The 27787-nt window shown below is 36.6% G+C and overlaps 2 protein-coding genes across 3 annotated transcripts in view; one reads left to right on the forward strand and one right to left on the reverse strand.

The window, feature by feature from the left end:
• Agpat1 (1-Acylglycerol-3-phosphate O-acyltransferase 1) overlaps window positions 1-27523 on the reverse strand; it is a 102112-nt gene extending 74589 nt beyond the window's left edge. The window contains exons 1-2 of one of the 2 annotated variants that reach the window (XM_089643443.1): window positions 26942-27523; window positions 21435-26568 (exon numbers count right to left, since the gene is read on the reverse strand). In XM_089643443.1, the coding sequence (XP_089499569.1) occupies window positions 25024-26568; window positions 26942-27094 (1698 nt within the window). In that variant the 5' untranslated portion in view covers window positions 27095-27523 and the 3' untranslated portion in view covers window positions 21435-25023. Of the gene's footprint in view, window positions 1-21434; window positions 26569-26941 lie in introns of those variants that run through there. The other variant, XM_089643446.1, reaches the window with a different exon arrangement.
• LOC149414678 (uncharacterized) lies at window positions 11616-20063 on the forward strand. Its single transcript, XM_089643103.1, has 3 exons — window positions 11616-12276; window positions 16813-19084; window positions 19836-20063. Exon 2 carries the CDS (start codon window positions 16866-16868, stop codon window positions 18735-18737), a length of 1872 nt encoding a protein of 623 aa, XP_089499229.1. The 5' UTR covers window positions 11616-12276; window positions 16813-16865; the 3' UTR covers window positions 18738-19084; window positions 19836-20063.
• Window positions 27524-27787: the final 264 nt, after the last annotated feature.

Below are 27787 nucleotides of genomic sequence, written 5' to 3' on the forward strand. Positions count from 1 at the left end.
ATGTAATTTTATCAGCTGTTTTAAGAAATGAGCATGTTTGTCGACAGTGATTATCGTCGTTTTGAGTGAGATAATATTATGTAGGATGATTTGAAGATTTGGAGGTATACTGTTGGTATTTATTTCAAAGGGGATGATATATGTTTTTTCACTATTTAACGACAGAAGGTTATCGTCAAACCAAATTTTTATATTATTTATATCTTCTGTGGCTTTTAAATTAATTTTTTCCCATGTTTTTTCTTTAACTATAGGGACTGTGTCATCAGAATAAGAGACAATTTTCCCATGTAATGGTTGAACAAGTATGTCATTTACATACAAAATGAAAAGTACCGGTCCCAGAACTGTGCCTTGTGGAATACCAAAATTTTACGTTTCTTGGTCGCTAATCGTGTCATTAATTTTAACCTATTGTGGGCGATTTTTCAAATAACTTTCTATCCATTGAACGGCTTTATCGTTGAAGTTATTAGATTTTGGTTTTTCAATAAGCTTTACGTGAGAGATACAAAAGCCTTTCTTAGGTCTATAAAAATTCCTGCGCATTTATTGCCTTCATCAAGTGCTGAGTATATAAGTGATGTAACATTTGATATCGCATCTTGCGTGCTTTTTGTTTTTTATGAAGCCGTGTTGATTGCATTGTAATATTTTATTTTCCTCCAGAAAATCTACAATTTGTTTTTTCACAATCTTTTCAAATTTTTTTGGTATATTCAATATAAGAGATATCGGTTTATAATTTGAGACATTTTGTGGGTCACCAGTTTTAAAGCTAGGCGATTTTAGAGATTTTTTATAATTTGTGGGAAATATGCCTTTGGTCAGACTGAGATTAATAAAGTGGCTAAGAGGTGTAAGTACATTTTCATCGTTTTGAGTATTTTTACAGGGATATGGTCAAAACCTGGAGAAGAGCCGCTTTTCGTGTTTTCTATTATATGTTGTATTTCGGATTCAGTAGTTAAAAAAAACGGATAGTGTATTTCGGTTTTGTGTATTACTGGTTGCGGGTTTAGGCATGTTTAGAGGCTTAGATATTTTTTCAGCGAGGTTATTTCCTACTTTAGAGAAATAATAATTAAAAATGTATATATTGTACATATAAGTTACCATAGGTAATATACCTACTGTAGATATAAGTTACCATTGTAATATATTGCAGATATAAGTTATCATTTAAAATTTATTTCGTAATTGTAAAAAGCATTCACTTTGTGGCTCATCATAATTTATAATAAAAACACATAAATTTGTAACAGTTTTTAATATTCTCCTGACGAAGGAAGGGTTCTTCCGAAACCGGTAGAGTGAAAATAAAACAATAGTGGTCAAAAACAAATTTATGTGTTTTTATTATAAAATTTATTTATTATGATAAAGTGTAGCACAACTCGAAATAATTCAAAATTGAGTTATTGCGATTTTCGGAATCTGCGTCGAAAACTACACAAACTACAAAGACACCTGTTTTAAAATCTCCATCAATAATAATGTGATGGCGATGTAAGTTAGTCTTTCTGAGTTGCTCCACGTACACCCACCACCAACAACAGTAACACATCACCAATTACGACATACCAGCCGTAGGGGAAGGTGCTGTCAATACGCACAAAGACTGGATTATTTCGACTTAGTTTTGTATTCGTGATTAACTGCAGTCATAAAGCGTGAATTATTTTAGTTGATTTGGTATTCGTGATTGGACCTGTCTTGTTTCTCGGGCGTTCTACATATCAACTCCACATACTCCGGTTTTGTTTACAAAAGTAAGTAATTTTAATTTTACTAATTCATAATAGTTGATTAATTTGAGTTGATAAAATTATTAAACAATGATTTAGTCACGAATACTAAAATAACACGAAATTAATTAATAAACAAGTGATACGTGTATTTGATGATAAGTAATTGAGCAAATAAATATCCTAGTAAAATAACATACAACATTATATAAAAATATTTTTAATCGGTCACATAAAAATCGAGTAAAATGTTTTTTGCTGTTCCTGAAAAAAGAGGTATTTTGAGTTGTACTACTCTTCATCTAGGTGTGCGATATATGTAAACTTAATATATTGGAGGTATTAGTTACCATTGTAATATATTCCAGATATTAGTTACCATTGGTAATATACTGCAGATATAAGTTACCATTGTAATACATTGTAGATATAAGTTATCATTTTAATATATTGGAGGTTGGAGGTATTAGTTACCATTGTAATATATTCCAGATATTAGTTACCATTGGTAATATACTGCAAATATAAGTTACCATTGTAATATATTGCAGATATAAGTTATCATTTAAAATTTATTTATTTATTAAAAAAAACAGTTTTTAACATAAAAAACACACTCTGCACATCTCACTAGGGCATTCCTGTATCAAGATGTGCAGCTTTACAATTATATCATTTAAAAAAATACATATATGTAAACTTAATATATTGGAGGTATTAGTTACCATTGTAATATATTCCAGACATAAGTTACCATTGGCAATATACTGCAGATATAAGTTACCATTGTAATATATTGTAGAAATAAGTTACCATTTTAGTATATTTGAGGTATTAGTTACCATTGTAATATATTGCAGATATTAGTTACCATTGATAATATACTGCAGATATAAGTTACCATTTTAATATATTGCAGGTATTAGTTACTATGTATGGTACAGACATAAAAATCTTGGGAATCAAAAAACAAGTAGTTGGTACGCTAGTTCCTCTTTTGCCTGCAAACTGCAAAGTTATCGATGTCAAACTGTACCTACGTATGAACTATATATACGATAATAATGGAAAAAAATTCTACCTATTTATCGAAGGTAGACCTTAAACCACGGAACACAATAATTCTACCTATTTATCGAAGGTAGACCTTAAACCACGGAACACAATAATTCTACCTATTTATCGAAGGTAGACCTTAAACCACGGAACACAATAATTCTACCTATTTATCGAAGGTAGACCTTAAACCACGGAACACAATAATTCTACCTATTTATCGAAGGTAGACCTTAAACCACGGAACAGAATAATTCTACCTATTTATCGAAGGTAGACCTTAAACCACGGAACACAATAATTCTACCTATTTATCGAAGGTAGACCTTAAACCACGGAACACAATAATTCTACCTATTTATCGAAGGTAGACCTTAAACCACGGAACACAATAATTCATTTAAATGTTTCAGTGTAGTTCATAACTCTAGAAAATTATTCATTTTATTATGTACCGATAAGAATAATTATTGAAAACGCATTATTGTTGGCTTGGTATTTCTGACAGCAATGATAATTTTGAAAAACAATATAATATTTTGATAAGGAACCCCAAAGTCAACGACAACTCAATCAATTAATTTTATACAAATGCAATGTGGGACAAGTAAATAGTAGACTGAATACTCCAGAAAAGTACCATGTATGTGGTAAAGCCATTCAATGTATATAAATAATAATGTAAATGTTCGTTTGTTCAAAATCTTCACCGATTGCTTTCAAATTTTGACACAGCGTTAAAGCGAAAAAGTTAAAATAATTACCTTTCCCGAGCTAGAATATTTCGCAAGCTCCGGTGAAGTATTAAATTTTTAAAAAAATGTGTTTATAAATTACTATTTAAACCTACCTCAAGCGTCGTCATTCTCGGATCATGTTTTTATCTTTATAATAAAAAGAATAATGCAAACGATAAAAAATGACTTATAATAGTAATATATAAAAATAAATATAGTTTATGTTGTGGGCATGGGAGATTGCCCAAAATGATCAGTCGTTTGCGGTTGCTACGCCACTGTAAATAATGACATGACAAGTTCAAAGTAATTCTACGAATTCTGATGAGTTATCACTGTTATCGGTTATTATAAATTTCCTGTAAGTCATACATATGATTTTTTTATACAAGTCGTTGAATTATAATTCTTGTGGATAATATTATAGGTATTTCCGACACGTATCCCAGTAAATGTAGGTATCTATCTTCTATACATATATCTATATGGTTCCATGCTAAATCAACACAGTGACTATTCAACACACTTTTAAAAAGTGATATAAAGTAATTAAAGACGATGAAAAAAAAATTAACCTAACCTAACCTACTTAACCCAGTTAATAAAGTTTTTGTTTCATTACTTTCCATGACTTTATATAACTTTTTAAAGATGTGATGAATTATCATTTTGATGATTTATCCGGTCACCATCTATATACATAAAGAGGAGTGTCTGTGGCGGGCGAGAGGGCTGGCTTTGTTTTGTACACAAATCTACACTTTTATTCCGAGATTGGTGAAATTTTGCACACCTGACCAAAAAAGAGGAAGGTCACTATGTAAATTATTTTTTTTTGAATCACCCCTATCCTCTTTTCCCACTCCTTAAAGCAGAATTTTAATGATTTGTGACAAAATTTTGCACACTTCACGTTCAAACAATAAGAAGAAAATTACTGTCCACGTCTTTTTAAAATTTATTTTTTAGATTTAATGTTTTTTGAAGTGAAACTTCTTTACGCGCGTTATGCAATTTCGAGGACCGGAGTAAAACCAACTCATGACCGTCATGAAAAACCGTGATCATTTCGCTATAGGAGCCTAGCCAATATTATATACCTAGTTTAGGTCACTCTCCAAATTCAGCTTCGCGGTCTAGAGGCAGGGCGCCCGATTGTCGTCGTGAAGAACCAAGGCTCGATCCCCGCTTTAACTAATTTTTTCTTTTTGTGATTTTTTTAATAATAATTTTTTTTAAAGTGATAAAATGCTCTCGTGCTGCGACTTTTCTTTTTGTGATTTTTTAATACGAGGAAAAGTGATAAAATTAATGCTCTCGTGCTGCGACTTTTCTTTTTGTGATTTTTTAATACGAGGAAAAGTGATAAAATTAATGCTCTCGTGCTGCGACTTTTAGATATTTTGACTATATGATATTTTGGTCGAATACGTAATAACCGCGGTCTAGACACAGAGCGTTCGACACTCGTTATGCAGGACCCGGGTTCGAATCCCATATTTTTATAACTTTTAATTTTTTTTTATCAACGATTTGTAATAATGTAGTAAAAAATTACATAAATTTGTTAATTTACCTTTACTTTACTTTACGGTACCTATATGATATTTTGGTCGAAATATAGCTTACAAATTGAGCCGGTAGAGTCGCTCGGTATTTTGATTAATTATTTTTATTTATCAACGATTTGTAATAATGTAGTAAAAAATTACATAAATTTGTTAATTTACCTTTACTTTAATTTACGGTACCTATATAATATTTTGGTCGAAATATAGCTTACAAATCGAGCCGGTAGAGTCGCTCGGTATTTTGATTAATTATTTTTATTTTGAATCATTAAAATTACTAATCAAGGCCGATAACGCCGCGTCGAGCGAAATATCTCTCCTCGCGGTCTAGAGGCAGAGCGTTCGACACTCGTTATGCAGGACCCGGGTTCGAATCCCATATTTTTATAACTTTTAATTTTTTTTATCACATGCTACTTATAAATATGTCAATAGACAGAAAAAAAGAGAGAATGAAATGAAAAGAGAGAGAGAAGAGTACTAGAAGTTTCACTTCCGTCGTGCGTAGGCTTGCCACACACTGTATTTTTTATCTAGTATAAACCTTTATAAATATCTTAAACTTTTTTATTGCATTTAATCATAACCCACGAAAAGCTGCAAGGCTTTTATATTCGTCTGATTACGAAAAACTCTGTGTAAAAACCGTGCAACGCCGGGAAGTTCGGCTAGTTTCTTAAATAAAAAAATGTCGATATAAATCGGTTTAGTTTATTAGTCAGGAGTATTGATAGCTCATGGTACATGTACATTTGCGAACCGAGCCACGAATTACGAGAAAAAATCGAGGAAACTGGAAGCGGCGCGGCGTTTCGCGTTATTTGGATTGCTTCGTTCCTTTCCCATAAGCTGAGTTTCAGTTCGGCAGTTCGGCTGCAGTTTGGCGCGTGTGGATACGTAGCATAATACTACTAGCCGCAGTAGATTATCATTATCAATGACACGAACACAAACCGCGGAATGCCGGGAGCAAAGCCCCTATATCACTCTCAAACAATTAGTGGCGAGTGACGAACACAGACCAAAGACAAACTTTTGACGCTGGATGTCATTACCGGACTAGAATCCCAACTGCCTGGAGCCAGTGGGACTGTGGCATCTCCGATTTGTTGGCTGGATGTCATTACCGCACTAGAATCCCAACTGCCTGGAGCCAGTGGGACTGTGGCATCTCCGATTTGTTGGCTGGATGTCATTACCGCACTAGAATCCCAACTGCCTGGAGCCAGTGGGACTGTGGCATCTCCGATTTGGGTATGTTGTAAGGCTGACTGAAGTGAGGACGGGGATATGAGAAAGGGCAAGGTGAGGCTTCCCAATCTCCTTATATCTTCAGCCCAACAACACACCCCAATACTTGGGGATGCCATAGTCCAAATGGCTTCAAACAGTTGAGAGCAGTTGGGACTTTTAAGATATACAATTTCGTAGTACATTATTTTGATGTATCTCATAAGGTTTAGCCAGCGTTAGCAATGTAGTGCCCGAAAATATATTTTTACGACTTGATTAGAAAACATCGACTTTTCTCTACTTTCTATAAACATAATATGCATGTATTATACAGGGTGTATCGGCACGTACCCGACAAACTTTAACCAGCTATTCCTTAGCACATTTGGAGTAAAAAATCTTAGGTGCACTTTGCTGTCCGGTAACGTTTTTTTTAATAAAAAATTTACTATTTATATTTACACCACATGTCACCACTGTTTTATCCTTTGTCAAAGTTTGAAAACCCATCTGACAATATTTTATTCGAATTCCGTTGAATAATGCACGTGTGTACCTACATTGGCGCACTTTTACAATCACAACGAAATGGCACGGCACCATTCGTCTCATTTTTAACTATTATTATTTAGTGTGTGCGAAAGAGCGAAGACGCTTTTCGACATACTTGCTTATAACAGCTGTTCAACACGAAAAGCAATGCCAATGACAGTGATGTAGTGTGGAAATTTTTAATTTTTTTGTTTTTAATTGAAAAAAAAAAATGCTACCGGACAGCAAAGTGCTAATAACATTTTTTACTCCAAATGTGCTAAGGAATAGCTGGTTAAAGTTTGTCGGGTTAGTGCCGATACACCCTGTATATGTAAGCCTTCTGGAAAAAAATCTGTAAATGATAATGAAAACCCTATCAAAATCAGTTTCGTAGTTTAGAAGAACTAAGCGCACAAACAGACAGACGCGGATAGCGACTTCATTTTATACTATTTAGAGATTACTGAATGTTGTTATACAATTTATTGAAGATGCCAATTGACCATTTTCGTAAAAAAAAACATTATTTTTCCAAATCGACACAACCTTGTAAAGCCTAAAATTGTACACAGTGTCCGGAAATCAGTGGTAAAAGTGAGAAACTGATCACGTAAAGATATAGAATACAATAAACAGCTGAAAGTGGCGACTGATTTGATTTAAAAGATTCCAACATTGAACCATCAATTATTTTATTGAAGACAAAGAGAGCGTGGGTTCAATTCCTAGTTCGGACCATTATCTTTTATGTTTCTTTATCTTGTTCTGGTTCATGTTTTGGTTAGATTTATTTATATTAAGTATCTTCTTCAATGATATATTACATTTTTCTTTTAAGATCTGATTTTAATGGAATTTATTGAAGAAAGAGCTTATTGTGATCAACGTATGTGAGTCTAATTTCGCGAACGTTTGCCAATGTCGCACTACTTTTGTAGATATTTCTTGACCATGGCGCTAATAAACACGATAAGTGTTGTTTACTTAGGAAACTCCGCTTCATTCCATAACCAACATCAAACACCGACGTCACACATTATCACATCATGGCAGATAGCATAGCGAAAAAACCAAACAACCAAACAGTCATCCTGAACTAGTTCACTGTAAACTGCAACTACTGCCAGTACCAATCAGCTAGCTTCAGCTGATGCAATTGCCAATTGTGTCTGGGTAGCAAGCCGCCTTAGGCAAAATCTGGCGCCTTTAATATTTGACCATTGAAGACAATATTGGCGATTCTCAAAGAAAAATTCAAAATATATTAAAAAATAAATAAAATATATAAAATATATTCAAAAATATAAAATATATTAAAATATATTACCAATATATTCAAATATTCTTAAACAAAAATTCTAAATATAGCACTTTTGATATTTAATCATAGAAGAAAATTTTAGCTATTATCAAAGAAAAATTCAAAATATATTCAAAAATATCTATAGAATATATTCATAAATATTCCCAAACAAAAAATCAAAATATATTCGAAAATATTCTCCAACAAAAATTCACATTATATAAAAAAAAATGATATAAAATATATTCTTAAACAAAAAAATTGAAACAAAAACAGCCCCTAAGTGTTGCCTCCCCCCGGCAAAGGTTAAAGTTCTGGGTTCAATTCCTAGAAGCGACCGTATCTTTTCTGATTTTTCTGTTTTAAATTTTCATTTGATAATCGCTAATATTGTCTTCAATGATTAAATATTACAATTTGAGGTTTTGTCCATACGAAAGTATAAGGTTAATAATTAATAAGATTATTAAATTTTGTTTATTTAATATGTTTTTTTAATTTAAATACATTTACCTGAATTTCCATTTTGTTTTCCTGAATGAATAAATACATAAATGAATGTATAGATGAATTAAATGTAATCTTGGAAGTGGAAATTAACCCACTTCCCGACATCCGAACGAGCTGAAACTTGAAAATTATACTCGTTGTCGATGACAATGCATTCTATTAACTTTTGACACTACTGCAACGGCATTTATGCCAGCCTTCCAAAATATCAAATTGACAAACTTCAATCAGTGTTTAATGCAGCAGCACGGCTCATAACCGGGGTTTCAAAATATTCGCACATTTCAGAACACCTTCGTAATAGCCCAGCTACACTACTCGCGAAGTTGATCGAAGTTGACCGAATACGATAGTGTGGGCACGAACTTCGCTTCGCTTCGGGAAACTTCGCTTCGCTTCGCCCGACTTCCGATTGTTGTCGGTAAATGCGCCCGAGTCGAAGGACTCGAAGCGTCACGGCATAAATAAACCAATCACTGACTGGTTGGACTGAGTTACTACGCGAAGTTGCACGAGTGTGTGGGCACGCACTTCGAACTTCGGCTAACTTCGTCGAGGACTTCGTCGAAGCGTCGAAGCGAGTAGTGTAGCGGCCGCTTAACCTTCACTGGCTCAAGTGCCCTGAAAGAATCCAGTACAAACTGTGCTGGATGGTGTTTACATCCATCAATGAAATGGCCCCACCCTACATCTCTGAACTATGCGTCCCGGAAAACACTGGTCTGGGGCATCAACTCTTAGATCAGCTACATCACCAGCTGTAGGCAGACTGATAGAACCTAAGCGCAAGCCAAATACTAAGTTTGGTGATCGCGCTTTCGGAGTATCTGGGCCGAAGGCTTGGAATAAACTTCCTCCATAACAAGTCCAACAGAATTCAGGTCTAAACTAAAAACTTACCTTTTTAAGCTGTCGTACCCTTAAATTAAATATACCATTCCTAAGAGAAAGTACAGTTATATTCAATTTTCCAATTATGTCCTAAATCTTGTATCTAAATTTCGCTAATAAACAATTATATAATGTTAATTAAGTGTTAATCTCAAGTGACCTACCAGGTAAGTATGGTACTGTATATTATCTCCATAAATAGTTAAGTAATAACATAGATCACTGTAGAGATGTATTATAAGTTTGTACAGCGCCCTTGAGGTGATTTTTAACAAAAACGGCGCTATACAAGTCATCCAATTATTATTATTATTATTTAAAGCACCCACACGCATTTTTTTCTGAAATCGGATGACATTATATTTAATAAATAAAAAATAAACAGCAATTAGTTAACGAAATAAATATGTAATATCGCGTGTATTTTCACCGGTCTGCGCTAGTATTAAATAAAATTAGAATAAATGCAGATTTATTTTACATTTCCGCAGACAATGGCTTCCCCACTGGTGTATATTGTAAGGCTAAACTGAGTGGGAAGGGAAGGAGATGGGAATAGGACGATCGGGAAGAATCTGGCTATTCCGATCTAATCACCAAACACGGCTAATGCCGTTTCAAACAACAACGTTTCGATTTACACTAGAACTAGAATGCGTGCCACAAATACTTATACTACATATTATAATATGAAATAACTCAAGATAAATATTTATTATTATATACATATTATCTGAACCCGCGACCTTCGGATTCGTAGCAGAGGTGCCTGACTATTTTATAATAATATTTTGCTACATAAAATATTATGCTACCTACAGCAATGGGTCGAGAGTTCGGCTGGAGAGGTCAAAGGACCTCCATCAACCGTCCTCCCCGATCCGGCCCGCCACGCAACTGGTGTGCAAACGTATCAGCCACCAAGACCTGGATAAACCTCACCCCATGAACCCAGGAACGCTTGCTAAGTCACCAAACGTAACGAAGCATCTGTGAGAGAGGTTTTGGTTATCCAATGAATGATTCCAGGATATCTGCATACCAAATTTATTGCGTATCGCCCGGTTTGGTAATTCGTGTGCACAATGCACACTCACAGGCCCTTGGGTTATCTACAGCGTGACTGGTTATCACTGTGAGTCATAGGAGGTGTGCAACTGTTTAACCCGGGTGTAGCGGCGCGCACTGCGCACTGCGTACGGGGTTACCGTTAACAGTCGGGTGCAAATATATACACATCGTTGTGGTAGGGATAATGTGTACAAAACTGCGGGTGCAATACTCAGCAGGGTTGCCACAAATTAAAAAAAATATATATAATAATTTGTACGGCGTCGTTTTGTGAAAAATAACCCCAAGGGTGCTGCGCTAATATTTTTACCCAATGTTCTTTCCAACTACTTACTTTAGTAAGTAATTTTTTGGTATAAACTTCGAGAAGTGATTCTACAATGAAGTAAAAAATATAACTTTTCTAAACTTTATCATTTAAAGGTAGTTTTCATGTACAAAAGTTGAATTGTTCGTATGGAGAAACTAATATTTTCATTTGGAAAATACATTATAGAGGGGAAAAACGCAGCGGAATTCCAAACAAGTTATTATTATATTATTCTTTTTAACTTCTACTATTATGTAGAATCACCTCTCGAAGTTTGTGCACTTTACCCCCAGACACTTTTCGAAGTGTCATTGTATCCACGTTGCCCAAAAAATATTATTATAAAGAAATATAATAATATAAATTATTAAAAAGTTGCCCCATTACGGCGCATACGTAAATATTTACCTAACCGCCGCACTTTTAATATGCCCAGATTGTGGAAATTACACTTCGTTTCAACTTAATTGCTACGAGAAACTTAAATCTACATCGGGAGGGATGGTAAAAGATGCATTAAAGTTCCATTTTTATACAGTCAAAATTTCCCTTATAGAACGATCTTGTGCCGCCATTTTGAATTTCGCAAAAGTTTCATTTCAACCTAATACGCAAAAATTACGTAAATAAACTAAACTAAGAACCAAATACCCTGGTTTATGCATTTAAATAGTTGTTTATTGTAGTAATTGTCGAAATGAAGTGTAATTTCCTCAATCTGTGCATAAAATTGGGGCGGTTAAGTAAATATTACTAATAACTTTTTTCAAAATTCCAACGTTTGAATGGAGCTCTCAGAAATTTCAAAAATTGGATTCTTTGTATGGAAAAAAAATGTAATTTTGAAAAAAGGTTTTTTTTACTTCTAACTTAACCTAACCCAACTTTCCTCTTTCCCGTATCCTTCTCTTCCCCACTCTTTTCAGCCTCACAACATACCCGAAAGCCATAGTCACGCTGGCTGCAAACAGTAGGAAATTTTTGGCGGCATTCGCATAAATAAAAAATAATTAAACAAACCTTCGTTTTAATTTTTTAGAGAATTCTCGAAAGTTCTCGACTATGTGCCAACCCTGCTAGAACAAACTCCCTTCCACTGACAGAACTCACGTGTGCAATGTCCGTATGGCCGTGCGCAAAGGCAAAATTCCGCTATAATACCTACGCACTGCGCAGTTTCCATTCATTATTACCAGTCTACTAATACTACAAGTCGTTATCAGCATTGCTACGAGCCACTAACACAAGCAACAGAGCAAACTGCCGACAACGTCATTCAAAGTGAACAGCAGCGTTCCTAGCGGAAAACAAGGTAAATATTTTTTAATCATTTAAAAAAATATTGTTCTTTGTTACATAGTCACAGTTTTATCAAGTCGTTCTAATAGGTGGTTTGAAAATTCACTTAAATCTCATTTGAACACTTTAAAATAATAATAATTGTAAATTTCTTTTTTGGAACACTTTGAAATAATTTGTTATGTCTTATTTTTGATTTGGAACACTTTCAAATAGTTTTAAATGTCTTTTATTTGATTTGGAACACTTCGAAATAGTTTTAAATGTATTTATTGAAACAATTTGAAATTCATTAAATATCGCATTATACGACGTTGAAATTTGAAATCGTTGTAAAATTTCTATTCTTGATTGAAACACATTTAAAATAATTCAATTATAGTATTATTAGAGTTTTAAATAATTTGAAACACCTTATTTTTGATAAAAAAACATTTAAATTCTTTTGAATGCCTTATTTTTATATATATAATTAAACGAAATTCATTTAAAATATTAACGTAGATCCTTATTGCTTACATTTGAAATGTCTTTAAAATAAATTATCCATTGACCAATATCTGATTTAGGCTTTTGAAATCTTTATTCCTTATTGGAACAAAATTAAAATTCATTAACTCATTAGAACACATTGAATTAATTATTTTAAGGACGGGTTATGATAATTTGAACAATTCATAAAATTTCAAAGTTGATTTTTAAGTTCTGTGAAGGTTCTATTCAAGTTCTGTTATTATTTCAGTTTTGTGAAACAACTGGCCAATATTGATAAAATAACAGAACTAGAAAATCAACACTGAAATTTGATGAATTGTTCAAATTCTGTGAAACAACCCGTCCTTAGTGTCTCATTTCTGATTTGAAATTCATTCGAATATCTAATATAACTAGAATTGAAATAGTTTTAAATGTCCTATTTCTGATTTGAAATTCATTCGAATATCTAATATAACTAGAATTGAAATAGTTTAAAATGTTCTATTTCTGATTTGAAATTCATTCGAATATCTAATATAAATAGAATTGAAAGAGTTTTAAATGTCTTATTTCTGAATCATTACAATTATTTGAAAGATTTATTTCTAATAGAGTAAACGATTGAAATTCTTCAATGCATTTAACGTCTATAATTGGGTATATTTATGGATATCTAACATCACATAGATCTGATAGTTATACATCATCTCATACTAAAATACGATTCTGTTATTCTGACTCCTGACCTGACATGACCCGACTCAAGCATATAACTCACTTGATCGTGCCATGTCTTTCTCGGGCTACTGAAACTTAACATTCACTTTCGTGTCATAATATAAATTTTGTTAGTTCATAACCAAACCATCTAATCCTCGCTTTCCTAATATTTTTCATTGCGATTAGATCGATCTCTCATACTTTCCGGATATCCACATTTTTGCGATGTTCGGAATTGACTCAGATTTGCCTCAGGGATCTCTCACTCCACACTGCTGTATATCAGGGTTGGTATCAGAATTCCACTGTGAACTGCCAGCCTCGCGTCATTTGACAGCCTTTAGTAGCGACTACCACAGTTTTTTTTTTTCAAAAATATTTCAATCAGGTGACTTGTATTCTTGTAATATTTGTAGCTTAGAGGTCGGCAAACTTATTAGTCAAAATCACCAAATATCAGCAGTATAAGGATTTTGATTTATTTTGAGGGCTAAATTTCTCTACAAGGACCCTGTTTTTAAAAGTCGGTAAAGGTTTGTTTGATAATTTGTGAAAACCTTATTTATTGATACATTTTTATATACTTCTATTTAATTTCACTTTCCTGCATTCGATCGAGCTGAAACTCGGCAGATACACTCGTTGTCGATGACAATGCATTCTACGAACTTTTTAAGGCAAACACGTACACACTCGGGGACATAATTATCTATAATTATGTTAAGAGAAAAAATTGTATTTATTTAATTTTAAAATGATTAACTTATAGAAAATTGTATTTAATAAAATGTATTTTAAACAAGTCATTCGTCGAAGAGCCGCGGGTGGTTTGCGAGCCGCAGTTTACGACCGATGGTGTAACAAATCAGTAACCTAACCTCATTAAATTTTATTATGACTCGATAATCGAATTCTCTGTATTCAATTTTTTTCAAAACCAATAACCATTGACCATTATAAACCGCAAAATGGTAAGTTAGTCATTGTACGCGTAGTCAAGGCTGGTCGTATCGTCTGATATCGAAAATTTAATTATTATTTGATAGTGTATAGATAAAGCTATTGTACTAATCTATTCATGGAACCACAATAAGATAAGAAAAAAATATTTGGAACAGTTTTGCAATAGTGTTTAAAATTCTGGAAACTTTTGATTCGATATTTTAAATTATTTTAAAATAATATGGAACACGCAATATTTACGGTTTCTTGTTTTAATTATTATTTGTCAGTTTAGTGGATTAACATAAATTGAATTTGGATTTCAGTTCATAGTTTTCAAGGTTCATTAAGTCTAGGATGTTGTTTTTTTCGTGTGAATGTCGCTATAGAAAAACGTAAGCTTATAGTAGAATATGTATCTTAACTAATAATAAAGTTTAAAAAAAACTATCGAACATGTAGCCTGGTAATCATGAAATTTGCTCAGCCTTTATGTCTGTACCTTGTTTGCTATTCATGTCAATTAAATAAGATAAACCTCTTTCTTTTAATCGTGTGCAATCAACATTATTGTGTTGCAATGAAAATAATGTTTTACAATGAACACGCATTATTGATTTGTGAATCGATTATAATTAATTTAATATCGCCGACAATAATTGCACAACACTACATTTCATAAATCATTCAAATTGTTCAATTGAAGTTTCCAGGCTTATGCACACGCGTGTGCGCGATGTTATTCACAAGAATTCACACGGATGCTTGCAGTATCGCCCTGGTGGCGTGTGTATTTCGTATTGCACCCGCCTCCTTCGATAAGATCAAAATAATATCAGTACTTATCTATGTAGTTTACTTTATTTATGACAGTTACACGGTACAACGACTGCAATGTAAAATTTTATCTATTTTATCTACCTTCAAAAAAAAATGTATCTAGGTACTTGTCTTTATCAGATTACCAACACAAATATTAATAATAAACTCGGAAGCATTCTATGTCTACAAAGATAACAGGTTTTTGATGCGCCATTTAATTTTGTACGTCGTCATCAATCAAATACGCAGAATTCACTCACGGATCTGTCCGCCGAGCAAATCCGCCGACGGACGCCCGGACATTTGGACATTCGAACTCGAATGGCGAGCATCTCACATTACTACATATGTATGCCTAGAGAAATTTCCCTAGAGGAAGGGAAAAAAAACTTTTTGGCGAAAAGGGAAAAAGCACAAATCTATAATTTTCAAATTTTGTAATCAAAATTCTCAGGCCAAAATTGATAGGTTAGTAGTTATTAGTTATACCATCATTGAATGACAACACATCGACTGTGAATGAGGTCATCGGCGAGCCGATCCGTTGCGTACATTCACAAACGGATCGGCTTCTGACGGACAGCGGACGTGTGTGAATTCTGCGCATTAGCAGATGCATTCTTTACAAGACGACAAATTATTGTAAAAGCATAACCAAAACTAACCTATCTATCTTAAACCATTAAAAAACGAAGATTCAGCTCCGTTCTCCTGACATAAATAAATACACTTTTCTCACAGTTTACATGAATTTTAATTTATAATTAAATTCAGTTCATATAGGTATATGCTTGTAAGTCTTTTTGATATTGGGAGGCGGTTATGGGTACCGCTCAGAGAGCTATTTATTGGATAACCAACACCTCTGCAATAGGTCACCCCAGATTCCTAACCACTCGTCATGCCTTTTTTTCCCCAGAACTTCCTCTCTTTCCTTACCTTAAAAATAACACCGCACAGCATCTCCAAAGAAGATATGGACCTTCCTGGAAAATACTTTTCCTCAGAGCCTCCTGTGTGGTGCTAATGCAAAAAAATAATACTTCATTCATGCTTTAATCTACTTATTTGTGTGCAGTTATTTTTCTCCTTATCAATATGGTGCTATATCCCAGAGAGATTTGAGCTAATCCACAAATGTTCTTCACCGGTTCCAGTTTCTGGCCATTCATCTCTTCACCCCTTCCTGCTCCAATCTTCTTCCATGTCACTCCTTCACGATCTGCCTCCTGTTTACTTCTATTCGGGTAGGAGAGAGCCTCCTCTAGTCACCTCTCACTCCAGAATACAGTTCGAAGTGGCAATCGGCTGATGTGAAAAACTCCCATATAATATCTGACATTTACCATTGAAATCGTCACTTACAGACAGTTTAGCGACTGTCTTTTAACAAAACTTTTATCACAAAACAGAAAAACTGCCCCCCCCCGACTTTTTTATATTTGTACTTTGCTATATTCCCTGTCAAACTTTTCTAGTTGCACCAATATAATATAAAACAATAATGTCATCTCTTGCATGTAAATTTCATATTGTTGAACAAACTTCATGTAGGTACCTACTAATAATGTGTTTTTCTTTGTTTCAGAACTATTTCTACATATTCAAATTCAAGACTGAGGATTAATACCGAAGACAATCATGGCCTGCAACTGTGGAGGAAACTGCAAGTGTTTGAGCACAGCCCAGGGAACTTGTAACTGCGACTGCAAATGTGCCTCCGGTTGCAACTGCACCGGAGATTGCAAATGTGAAGGGAGCAAGGGAGGCAAGTGTGTCTGCGTCTGCAAGTGCGGAGACAACTGCAAGTGCGAGGGAGGTTGCAAGTGTGCCTCTGGATGCAACTGCACCGGAGATTGCAAGTGTGAAGGCAGCAAGGGAGGCAAGTGTGTCTGCGTCTGCAAGTGCGGAGACAACTGCAAGTGCGAGGGAGGTTGCAAGTGTGCCTCTGGATGCAACTGCACCGGAGATTGCAAGTGTGAAGGCAGCAAGGGAGGCAAGTGTGTCTGCGTCTGCAAGTGCGGAGACAACTGCAAGTGCGAGGGAGGTTGCAAGTGTGCCTCTGGATGCAACTGCACCGGAGATTGCAAGTGTGAAGGCAGCAAGGGAGGCAAGTGTGTCTGCGTCTGCAAGTGCGGAGACAACTGCAAGTGCGAGGGAGGTTGCAAGTGTGCCTCTGGATGCAACTGCACCGGAGATTGCAAATGTGAAGGCAGCAAGGGAGGCAAGTGTGTCTGCGTCTGCAAGTGCGGAGACAACTGCAAGTGCGAGGGAGGTTGCAAGTGTGCCTCTGGATGCAACTGCACCGGAGATTGCAAGTGTGAAGGCAGCAAGGGAGGCAAGTGTGTCTGCGTCTGCAAGTGCGGAGACAACTGCAAGTGCGAGGGAGGTTGCAAGTGTGCCTCTGGATGCAACTGCACCGGAGATTGCAAATGTGAAGGGAGCAAGGGAGGCAAGTGTGTCTGCGTCTGCAAGTGCGGAGACAACTGCAAGTGCGAGGGAGGTTGCAAGTGTGCCTCTGGATGCAACTGCACCGGAGATTGCAAGTGTGAAGGCAGCAAGGGAGGCAAGTGTGTCTGCGTCTGCAAGTGCGGAGACAACTGCAAGTGCGAGGGAGGTTGCAAGTGTGCCTCTGGATGCAACTGCACCGGAGATTGCAAGTGTGAAGGCAGCAAGGGAGGCAAGTGTGTCTGCGTCTGCAAGTGCGGAGACAACTGCAAGTGCGAGGGAGGTTGCAAGTGTGCCTCTGGATGCAACTGCACCGGAGATTGCAAATGTGAAGGCAGCAAGGGAGGCAAGTGTGTCTGCGTCTGCAAGTGCGGAGACAACTGCAAGTGCGAGGGAGGTTGCAAGTGTGCCTCTGGATGCAACTGCACCGGAGATTGCAAATGTGAAGGGAGCAAGGGAGGCAAGTGTCTCTGCGTCTGCAAGTGTGGAGACGACTGCAAATGTGACGCAGATACTGCCAAGTGCACAAAGGAAGTCAAGTGTGACAAAGATGGCAAATGCGGCAAGGATGTCAAGTGCGACAAAGACGGAAAATGCACCAAGGAAGTCAAATGCGACAAAGATGGAAAATGCGGAAAGGATATCAAGTGCGACAAAGATGGCAAATGCACCAAGGATGCTAAGTGCGACAAAGATGGCAAATGTACCAAAGAAGCCGAGTGCGATAAAGATGGAAAATGCACCAAGGAAGTCAAATGCGACAAAGATGGAAAATGCGGAAAGGATGTCAAGTGCGACAAAGATGGCAAATGCACCAAGGAAGCTAAGTGCGACAAAGATGGCAAATGCACTAAGGAAGTTAAATGCGACAAAGATGGACAATGCGGAAAGGATGTCAAGTGCGACAAAGATGGAAAATGCTCCAAGGAAGTTAAATGCGACAAAGATGGAAAATGCGGAAAGGATGTCAAGTGCGACAAAGATGGCAAATGCACCAAGGAAGTTAAAAGCGCCCAAGCTCCGGTGTGTGGAAGGCCAGCCTGCAAGCTTCCTCCCCAACAGTGAATATCTTCATATTCATTAAACATTCTATTGCTTAATATATTTTTTCTTTTCTTTTTTTATTATTTATAAAACTATGATTTTTTAACAATTACGTAGCTGTGTATCATTGATAAAAAAAATTGATTAGCTTTCGAGACAGTTCTATGATATATTTATTACTATTCCTGTTGTATTTGCGAAAATTATTTTCCATGTACCTACGCATATAATAAATTCATTTTCACTGTCCTAAAACGGGAATTTCCTTGTCGGACAGTCAAAGTTTACATATTTCATAAATTTTCTTATTAAAATAAATAAAAAGAATGTTGACAGCTGTACCTACTTTAGCATCAATGATTATTTAGGCCACGTCCGCACAGGCAGGCGGCTTGCTTAGCGCCTAGAGTCTAGCGAGTCACCTAGCGAGTAGCTTAGTAAAACAAACGTTCTAGAATACTCGCGACTGGCCGCACTGCGCGCTTGGCGTCTAGCTAGTCGCTATGATAGTCGCCTTGCGGGTATCGAAGTGAACGAACGTGTTGGTTTTTTGTCACTAGGCGCGAGGCATTTTTGAAGAGAAAAATGGACGAAATATTAATTGCATCTGTTTTTAAAAGAGAACCTCTGTGGGATCCAGCTAATGAACTACATAAAAATGTAGTTGTCTTAAAAAAAATAATAATTATGTCATATTTTTTTTTTACAATGAGACGTTAATTATAGTTATAGCGTTGGATTATGTATACTAAGAAGTAGATCAAATGATTCTCTGGGCTGGACTGGTAAAATTTTTCGTCAAAATTACGCAATTGTTTATACAGAACATTAAACTCCCCATGACTTGCCCGTGACTTATTTATGTCATGAACCCAACATGATAGAAAAGGTCGTGAAATGGTATTTAAAGATGAATTTTCTGTAAGTAGCAGTTTTAGAGCTATTTTTGAAAGTGACATCTCGTCAACGTGACGACAAGCAAATGACCAAGACACCTAGCGACCCACCACGCAAACCACCTTCAGTGCGGACACCGTGTATCCTAGCAAGTAGCCAGAATGCAAGCCACTAGGCTCTAGGCGCTAAGCAAGCCGCCTGCCTGTGCGGACGTGGCCTTAGTTGACTGTAGCTACTTTAGTGGCAATGATTTAATTTTATATACTCTAGAAGCAATGATTTTGTGATGCTAATTTAGTAACAATGATTTTATTTAGTTGACAGTCTACTTTAGCAGCAATAATTTTACTGTACATACTTTAGAAGCAATCATTTTGTTCAGATGACAGTAGCTAATCTAGAGGCAATGATTTTATTTAGTTGATAGTAGTTGCTTTAACAGCAATGATTTTATTTAGTTGATAGTAGTTGCTTTAACAGCAATGATTTTAGTTGGAAGTATGTACATAATTCATAGGGCAATATAATTTTTTCAATATTATTCAATTTATAATTTTTAATAAATTTCATTTAGCGAATGTTTTTAGAACAGATGCTTCGAAGTGTATTTAAAAGTCTTAGCTAAATTATAGCAACTTTGGCAGCTAAAATTCTATATTTTTGTAAAATATTTATTAGAATAATTAGTTTATTATGTAAAAATGATAAATAAAACCATATATATTAATCATTTTTTTTATTTATTATTTTGACTGTTCATGGCGAAAATCAGTTACTTGAAGCAGCCAATACCATCCCCTGAACATTTATTCGTAAATTCAAGGAATCACAAGTTTGTTTTTATCTGAATACCGCACAAGAGTCCCACCTGTTCGGAGTCAGCGAGACAAATACATCTCAAATGTAGGTATGTTGTAAGGATAAAAGAAGTGGAAGGAGATAGGGAAGAGCAAGGTTAGAAAGTACTTGGCTATTCAGATCTGGCCACCAAACATAGCTAGAGCCATTTCAATACATCATCCACAGCAGGCTCTTGCTCATAAATATTAAATATTGTCAATGGATAGAGAAATCAGCAACATACAAAAAAAATGGCCCGATTAAAATATTTGATTCACTTGATAGCGCTATGTTGTCCTCCACTTCTTCTACCATTCAATTTCGCAACACATTCCTTTCTTCGTTCATCCTCTCTAAATATCCCTTTCTTAATCTTGCTCATTACGCTTACATCAGCCTTTCAGTCTTTCCAGAACTCCACATATTTTTTTTTTATTTTTACATCAATTCCACACAGGAGGCCTTGAGGAAAATAATTTCCCCCAGGGCCTATTTCATCTTTGTGGACGCATCAATGACACTAGTTCCTCGGAGCATCTTCCATTGTAATACCGGTAGAACAAGGACAGCATTCCCACCTGACGCCTGTGCTCTAAAGATTGCTAACATAGGAGAATCTATCAAATGGACCACCCGTTTCAGCAGAGTCGAGGGGTTTTTTCAGATATATTGGGGGCTGCGAATTGTACAGGGTCGGGAGTTGTGTACTACTTGCAGTATCTGCGGAACCCGTACAGTATGCCCAGCTTATGAGAGGCTAACTTAACTCTGGCTTCGATGGAGCGTTATCTGAGCTGGTCACTTAGAGTTACACGTGGGTTTTGTAGTTCCATCAAACCATATCAATAGAAGATTACTTCGGCAATCATTTCGATCCCTAATAATGTATTTGTAAAACGGTCAAACATGGTTTCACCACACACATCAGGACTCTCATTCCTACAGCGTTAATTTAAAATAAAACAAAATTTAAAAGGTAGCTTTCTAAGTATAGTTTATTTATTTAAATAGATAAATATCACCACAAGGGCATTAAATTTAATAAAAAAAAATTAGCCAAAACCATCTATTCACGGCAGTGAGCGAGTTATAAACAGAATGGAAACATGTATGTATTGTAATTCTTCATTGCATTCAGTTCGAAGAAATCGTCAAGTTACAAATTATAACTCAAAAACACATAGGCCATGTTTGCGATTGGTTAAGCCATCTTTTAAATATTACGTTCATTGATAATATATTACATGTGAAAACAAAAATAAATGTGAATACTGAACAAATAAAAATAAATAATTATTAATGTGATCATCTGCTCCGAGAAAGTAAACTTTAATGTAAAAAAAAATCCTAGCATAAATATAAATAATAAAGTTTTGGCTGAAGGTAATAATACATACTTATAAATTATAGTGTAAGTGAAAAAATAATGTCTTTTTAACAAGTAATGTTGTTATTTAAGTACGAAAGAAATATTTTTGCCGGCTGTGATGTCATACAGAGTGGTAATGGTGGTCTTTCGGTGTGAAAGACCACCATTCAGACCATCGGAGCATTGTTGGATGACCAGATCTGAATAGGCAGGTACTTCGCAACCTTCCTTTTCCTCATCTTCCCCTACCACTTCCTTTAACCTCAAAATGTACCCCCCAATTGGGGATGCCATAGTCTCACAGGCTTTGGACTGTTATCTAGTAGGTTTCCAGAAACTTTTCTTAAATTATTTGTTTCATAAATCAATTTTAGAGCTACACATTGGTAATGGAAAATTGGTGAGAAAAGATTTCTTAAAAATTCTCAACGGTCATCCACTGGATGTAGTGCGGAGGAGATGGAGTACCTGCTTCTTCAGATCTGGTCACCAAACACGGTACAGAGAATATCTACCGAACTCGTCTGAAAATTGATATTAAATAAAATAGGACGACACCACAGATAATAACCGAATAGATAGATATAAGAAAGCGAGGTTTTTAAAGTCTTCATCCAGCAGAAAGACAGATAGCTGGTGCTGATGATGATAATGAATAAATAATTACATATTACATTTATGGTACAAGTTGGTTGTGCATGTAACATGGTTAATAATCATAAATTAACAATGTATTGATATTTTCTAAAAATTTGCAAATAAGTGTGAAAAACAAATTAACAACCCTTTCACAGTAGTAGTTAGTAGTTATACTGAACATAAACAAAATCCCTACAAGTGTGATCTTAGTGACATTTGAATTGTATACAATATGCACCTGTACATACAATCCTAAGTTATGGTTTTTGCTTCAACTCTTGTTGCGTATAATACATAATTTTTTCTTATTAACAATGTTTAAAATGTTGTATAGTTTCAGACAGAGGATTTAAACATTTTACATGGTAAAAAACATTTACACAAAAAAATAATTTTAAAAGACTAGATTTAGAAATTTTCTAAAGAGAGTATATTCAGTGAAATTATAATACATTATAACTTAGTTATAATTATAAATAATGATTACTATGTTATATGACAACATAAATTGATCCTTATAAAAATCCAAATTCAAAAGGAAATTTGAAACTGTCAGTATAAATTAAATGAGATTCCTTGAACAGATCACAAAAACAAAATTTTTGATTATAAATCATTGAATCTGTTTAGCTGTGGAGTTTTGAAATATCCATCCAACTGTGAAAACAAAGGAAAGAAAATCTTTCAGAAAGTAAGACCTGGCATTGTCATGAAATTTGCACAGCTTTTTATTTTCATTCTAAGCAACAATCTACAGTGTCAAGTATATGAGCTACGGAAATTTGAAATTTTCATTCTACTAAAACAAACATAAAATTGTTTGAATTATATTTTTCAATAAGAAAAAGATTGCAGTTTTAGAAATATACGTAAAGAATGACAGAATTGTCTGAATTCTTGAAAAATGCCAGTTAAAATAATTTTCTAATAAAATATTATATTATAGGTAGCTACTTTATCACTCGTCTAAATTCTCCAAATAGTCTGTTCCAAATTTGAAAATACGCAAAACTTAAATTCAAAACATGTTCGAGTCGGTGATTTACAGCTTGTCTGGATTTGAAAATATAATTTTATACAATGTGTTAATTTTCTTACCACATGCATACATCAATTGCAATATTGAAAATATCACACATGTGCGCGTACGCACAAGTGAATTATATAGTTGAGATTTTTTTTAAAAGGATCAAATTATATTGACACCGTGCTTAAATACAAAAAAGATTACATAATATACACTAATATAATTTAATAATACAAAAGTCTTTAGTTTTAAATACACTTTTAACAATTGTCCAAATATTATTTCACAAAAGAGCGCAATTCATGCAAAGACAGCACAATAGTTAAATAGGTGTCGCAACCAGAGTTGAGATGAACACACTACTCACACAGATGCATTGCTTGCATACAACTAATTCAACTTCAGAAAGAAAAAAAACACGTTTATTTTTAACGATAATAAAATTCACAAAAAGCATTTCGATTTGACCTAATTTAATCATCGTATAGATTTGTTATACCTTTCTCGCTTGTAGATTTTCATAAGCACCGATACACACAATCCTAAGTACATGTTGTTCACAGCACCTCTATTTGCGCAACCCATACTCGAAGATATGAATATTTAAACTGATAGACGTACAATGCAGTCATGTTAGTGTGCATTATAAATATAAGAAATGTCAATTTTCTTTCTTGAACACATAATCAATTTCATTAACCTAGGAGTTTGATTTAGCTTTAAGTTTTTGATTACCCACAAAGGGGATAAAACAGATAGTCACAACAATAGCAGATACATAGACTTAACTGACAACGATTTCCTAAGCACGGTTGCGCTCGTTGGTGTATTGTAGCCAAGCCGATATTGGATATTGACAAAAAAATCAATTTTAAGAAATCGCCTTACGATAGCAACACTGGCGGGTATTGTCTATGGATCAACATTCCTAAACGTCAAATGGCTGGGTACAAACAAATAATGTCAAATTGAAATACACTCGCTTTAATAAACATTAGCAGTCTGCATGTACTTTTTGACATAACGAAGACATTATTCAATTAGTAACACAACTGATAATTAACCGAAGATCAATGACAGCCAAGTCGCCGTGGTATTGGAATATTTCTTATCAATTGCTGACAATGCTCAAACACATCGCCTAATAACCATAGACGGCGGATTTAGTCGATATCGTATTGATATAGGATTTTACTGATAGACCATCCCACAGACGAATGAAATCAATTCAATTAAGTTCGATTTTCGAACATCGGTTCAAGAAAGAATTTTGACATTTGAAAATGATGAATTTTACCCCAGAAGTGAGGAAAAATTGAGCCGACTCCGCGGTCACTATTGAATTTCACATATCATTGCGAAGGTTGTTCATTTAATCACACATTTTAAGACATCAAAAGATTCGACTTTGATAAAAATGTCCATCAATTTATTTTTTATGATCTTTGTTAAATAAATGGTTCAATTTAAATTAAACTTCTAATCGTAGATAAAGTTCACTTCAGTCAAAGGGTTCAGCAATACAAACGTCGGGCTCAGTCGTCTTTCGACAACACCTCGTCATCCTCTTCTTCAGAGTTTAAACTATTGTCTCGCAGCAGATCAGGAAAGTGGGTCTTCAAATGCGACATCAAAGAGTCTTTCCGCGTGAAGGACGCGGCACACTCGAAGCACGAAAACTCTTTTCTCTCATCATGGATGCGTTCGTGTCGTACTAGTTTATCTTTGCGTCCGAACTTCTTATCGCACCGCGTACACTCGAAAGGTTTGTACCCCGTGTGAACAACTGCATGACGGTCTAATTCACGTTTGCGCGCGAATGATTTGGCGCAGATTTTGCAGCGGAAATCTTTGGTACCGTCGTGTATCACAGAATGCTTGTTAAAAGCGACAATTGATGAGAATTTCAGCGGGCAGTTTCGGCATTGCACCAAAGGGGATGGTATGGGAGGTTTTTTCACTGTTTTTATTTCTGTTGTATCTCCATTTGGGACTTCATCTTCTTCAAGTTCGTCTTCCTCATCTTCGTTTGATTCCGGTTCCTCTTTCAAGAGTTGGCTGGCGTCGAAGAAGCCTTCACCGGAGATGTGGTCCGGGATGCTCGGGAGGAACCCATCATTATCTTCAAGATCTTCATCATTTTCATCCTCCCGTTTGTAGGGATCGACGTTGACGACCATGTCTTCTTCTTCTTGTTTGAGTAGGTGGGCTTGTCGCGCCTCTTCTTTCAGCAGTTGACTAGCGTCGAAGAAGCTTTCTCCGGTCATGTGGTCAGGGATGCTGGGCAGCGTGAAGTCTCCCGGGGAGGGGTGCTGGCTCCTACTGTCTCCCTGGAGTATGCGCGCGTGATGCGCTTCATGCTTTGCTAGCTTATCGCGCCTTCCAAAGGCCAGGGGGCAGTGCTGACAGGGAAAGGGGCGCGCGCCCGAATGCACGAGTGCGTGGCGAGCTAGGTCTCCTTTGGACACGAAAGAGCGCGGGCACGCGGGGCAGACGTGCGGGCGGTGACCGGCATGTATCCTCAGGTGCTTACTGAGGTTGGTGTTGCGGCTGAAAGCTTTCCCGCAGTGCCTGCAGCGGAAGGGGCGCGCGCCCGTGTGCACGACGGCGTGTTTCCGCAGGTCCGAGCGCCGGCTAAACGCACGCGCGCACTGTCCGCAAGGATACGGCCGCGCGCACGCGTGCACGTCCCGCGCGTGCGCGGCCTGCCCCGCGCGCTCGGCGAACACCAGGCCACACGCGCCGCAGCCGTAGGGCGCGCTCTCGTCGTGCTCCGCGCGCTCGTGCTCTCTGCAGCGCGCGCGCTCGGTGTAGGCGCGGTCGCAGTACTGGCACATGAACACGGATGACGGGGGGCTAGCGGGGGGGCTGGCGGGAGGACTAGCGAGGGGTTCCTCGGGCTCGCTGGAGGGGCTGTCGAGACCGGGGTCCACCACGAGCACCTCGGCGGGCCCCTGGCGTGTCAGACGCCGCAGCTTGGCTGCCGAGGCGAGGCAGCGCGACCGGAACTTGACGCACTTCTCCGTCTTGTACAGACAGCGGTGGCAGATGCGTCCCGGCAAGCCATCGTTAGGCAGGATCTGGAAATGTTTCACACCACACTGTTTAAACAAACTATCATCTCACTCATGTTTACGTTTTGCTCACTGATTGCAACTAACATACGACAGACCGGCCGGACAATCGATAGGTACACTCAAAGCGACAACTCGCCTTCCAGACAATACTAAGTACAGACAGACTACAAGTTAGTACTATCCTAGTACTACAGACAGTTATGAGAGATCTGTTGTTGTATTCACTGATACTGATTGAAACGTAACAAACATAATACGATACGGGCCGGACAATCGATAGATACACTCGTAACGAGCGACAACTCGCCTTCCAGACAATAATACTACAATTAGACTAGACTAGACTACAAGTCGGTTGAGGTAATGGTAGACATACCTGCAGTTCGGCCAACTCGGAGATGCGCTCGTACAGGGGCACCTCGCTATCCTCGAACACGTACTCGAATAGCGAGCTCATCACCCCGTTCTTCCGCAAGCACAGCCGACATATCGAGTGGAAGTTGGAAACGATGTATGAGTCTTCTTCCATGTCTCCACGGACGATAATAAACAGCGGGTGGTACACAATAACAACAAAAAACCGCCTCAATTAGGTAATTGAAATTATTGGCGTTTTTTCAGAGTAGACGCGATGCGTTCGGGCTGGCGGCCATTTCGTTTAGGGCCAGTTAGGGCTGTGCCTCGAATGGGCAGATTCCCGCGAGGGTGGCGCAGAACTAGACGGGGGGGCCGCGGGCCGCGGGCTGGGGTGGTACCCCCTCTGCGGCGATTTCTTCCCGGAATGAAATCCACGGGCTAGTGTTTCACTCTAGCGGCCGACTGAAGAACTGTTTAGTGATTTTACACAAAGCAGCTGGTAATGTTAGGAAACTCTTGACAAATCTAATATATTACTAAATGTTTGTCAAAGTCGACTATTTTTACCTAGCGAAAAAAACTTTAACTAACAACACAAAGGACAATTCCCATGACAATTTCACGATAGTTCTAAATCTTGTCGTAAAAACGTTAAGCTCGCGTTTCTCAAAACCATCGTTCGGGCTAGCGTTTCTCTCTGGCGGCCTATTGATGTACTATTGACAGTTTGAAAAATAAGGTTTCATTTGATACGATATGTTATGCGATAATAAACTCTAGAGTAACTTTTTTAAAACCCTTTATTGCACAACATTGCAGAGTCAAATGAAACCTTGTTTTTTCAAGTGGTACGAACGAACTATCT

Source organism: Hesperophylax consimilis, chromosome 19 (assembly GCF_061612785.1).
Source record: "Hesperophylax consimilis isolate HC1 chromosome 19, BYU_Hcon_1.0, whole genome shotgun sequence".
Taxonomy (NCBI): Eukaryota; Metazoa; Arthropoda; class Insecta; order Trichoptera; family Limnephilidae; genus Hesperophylax; species Hesperophylax consimilis.

Coding starts and splice junctions, on each gene's coding strand:
- LOC149414678 (XM_089643103.1), top strand. CDS start 16,866: ATGGCCTGCAACTGTGGAGGAAACTGCAAGTGTTTGAGCACAGCCCAG.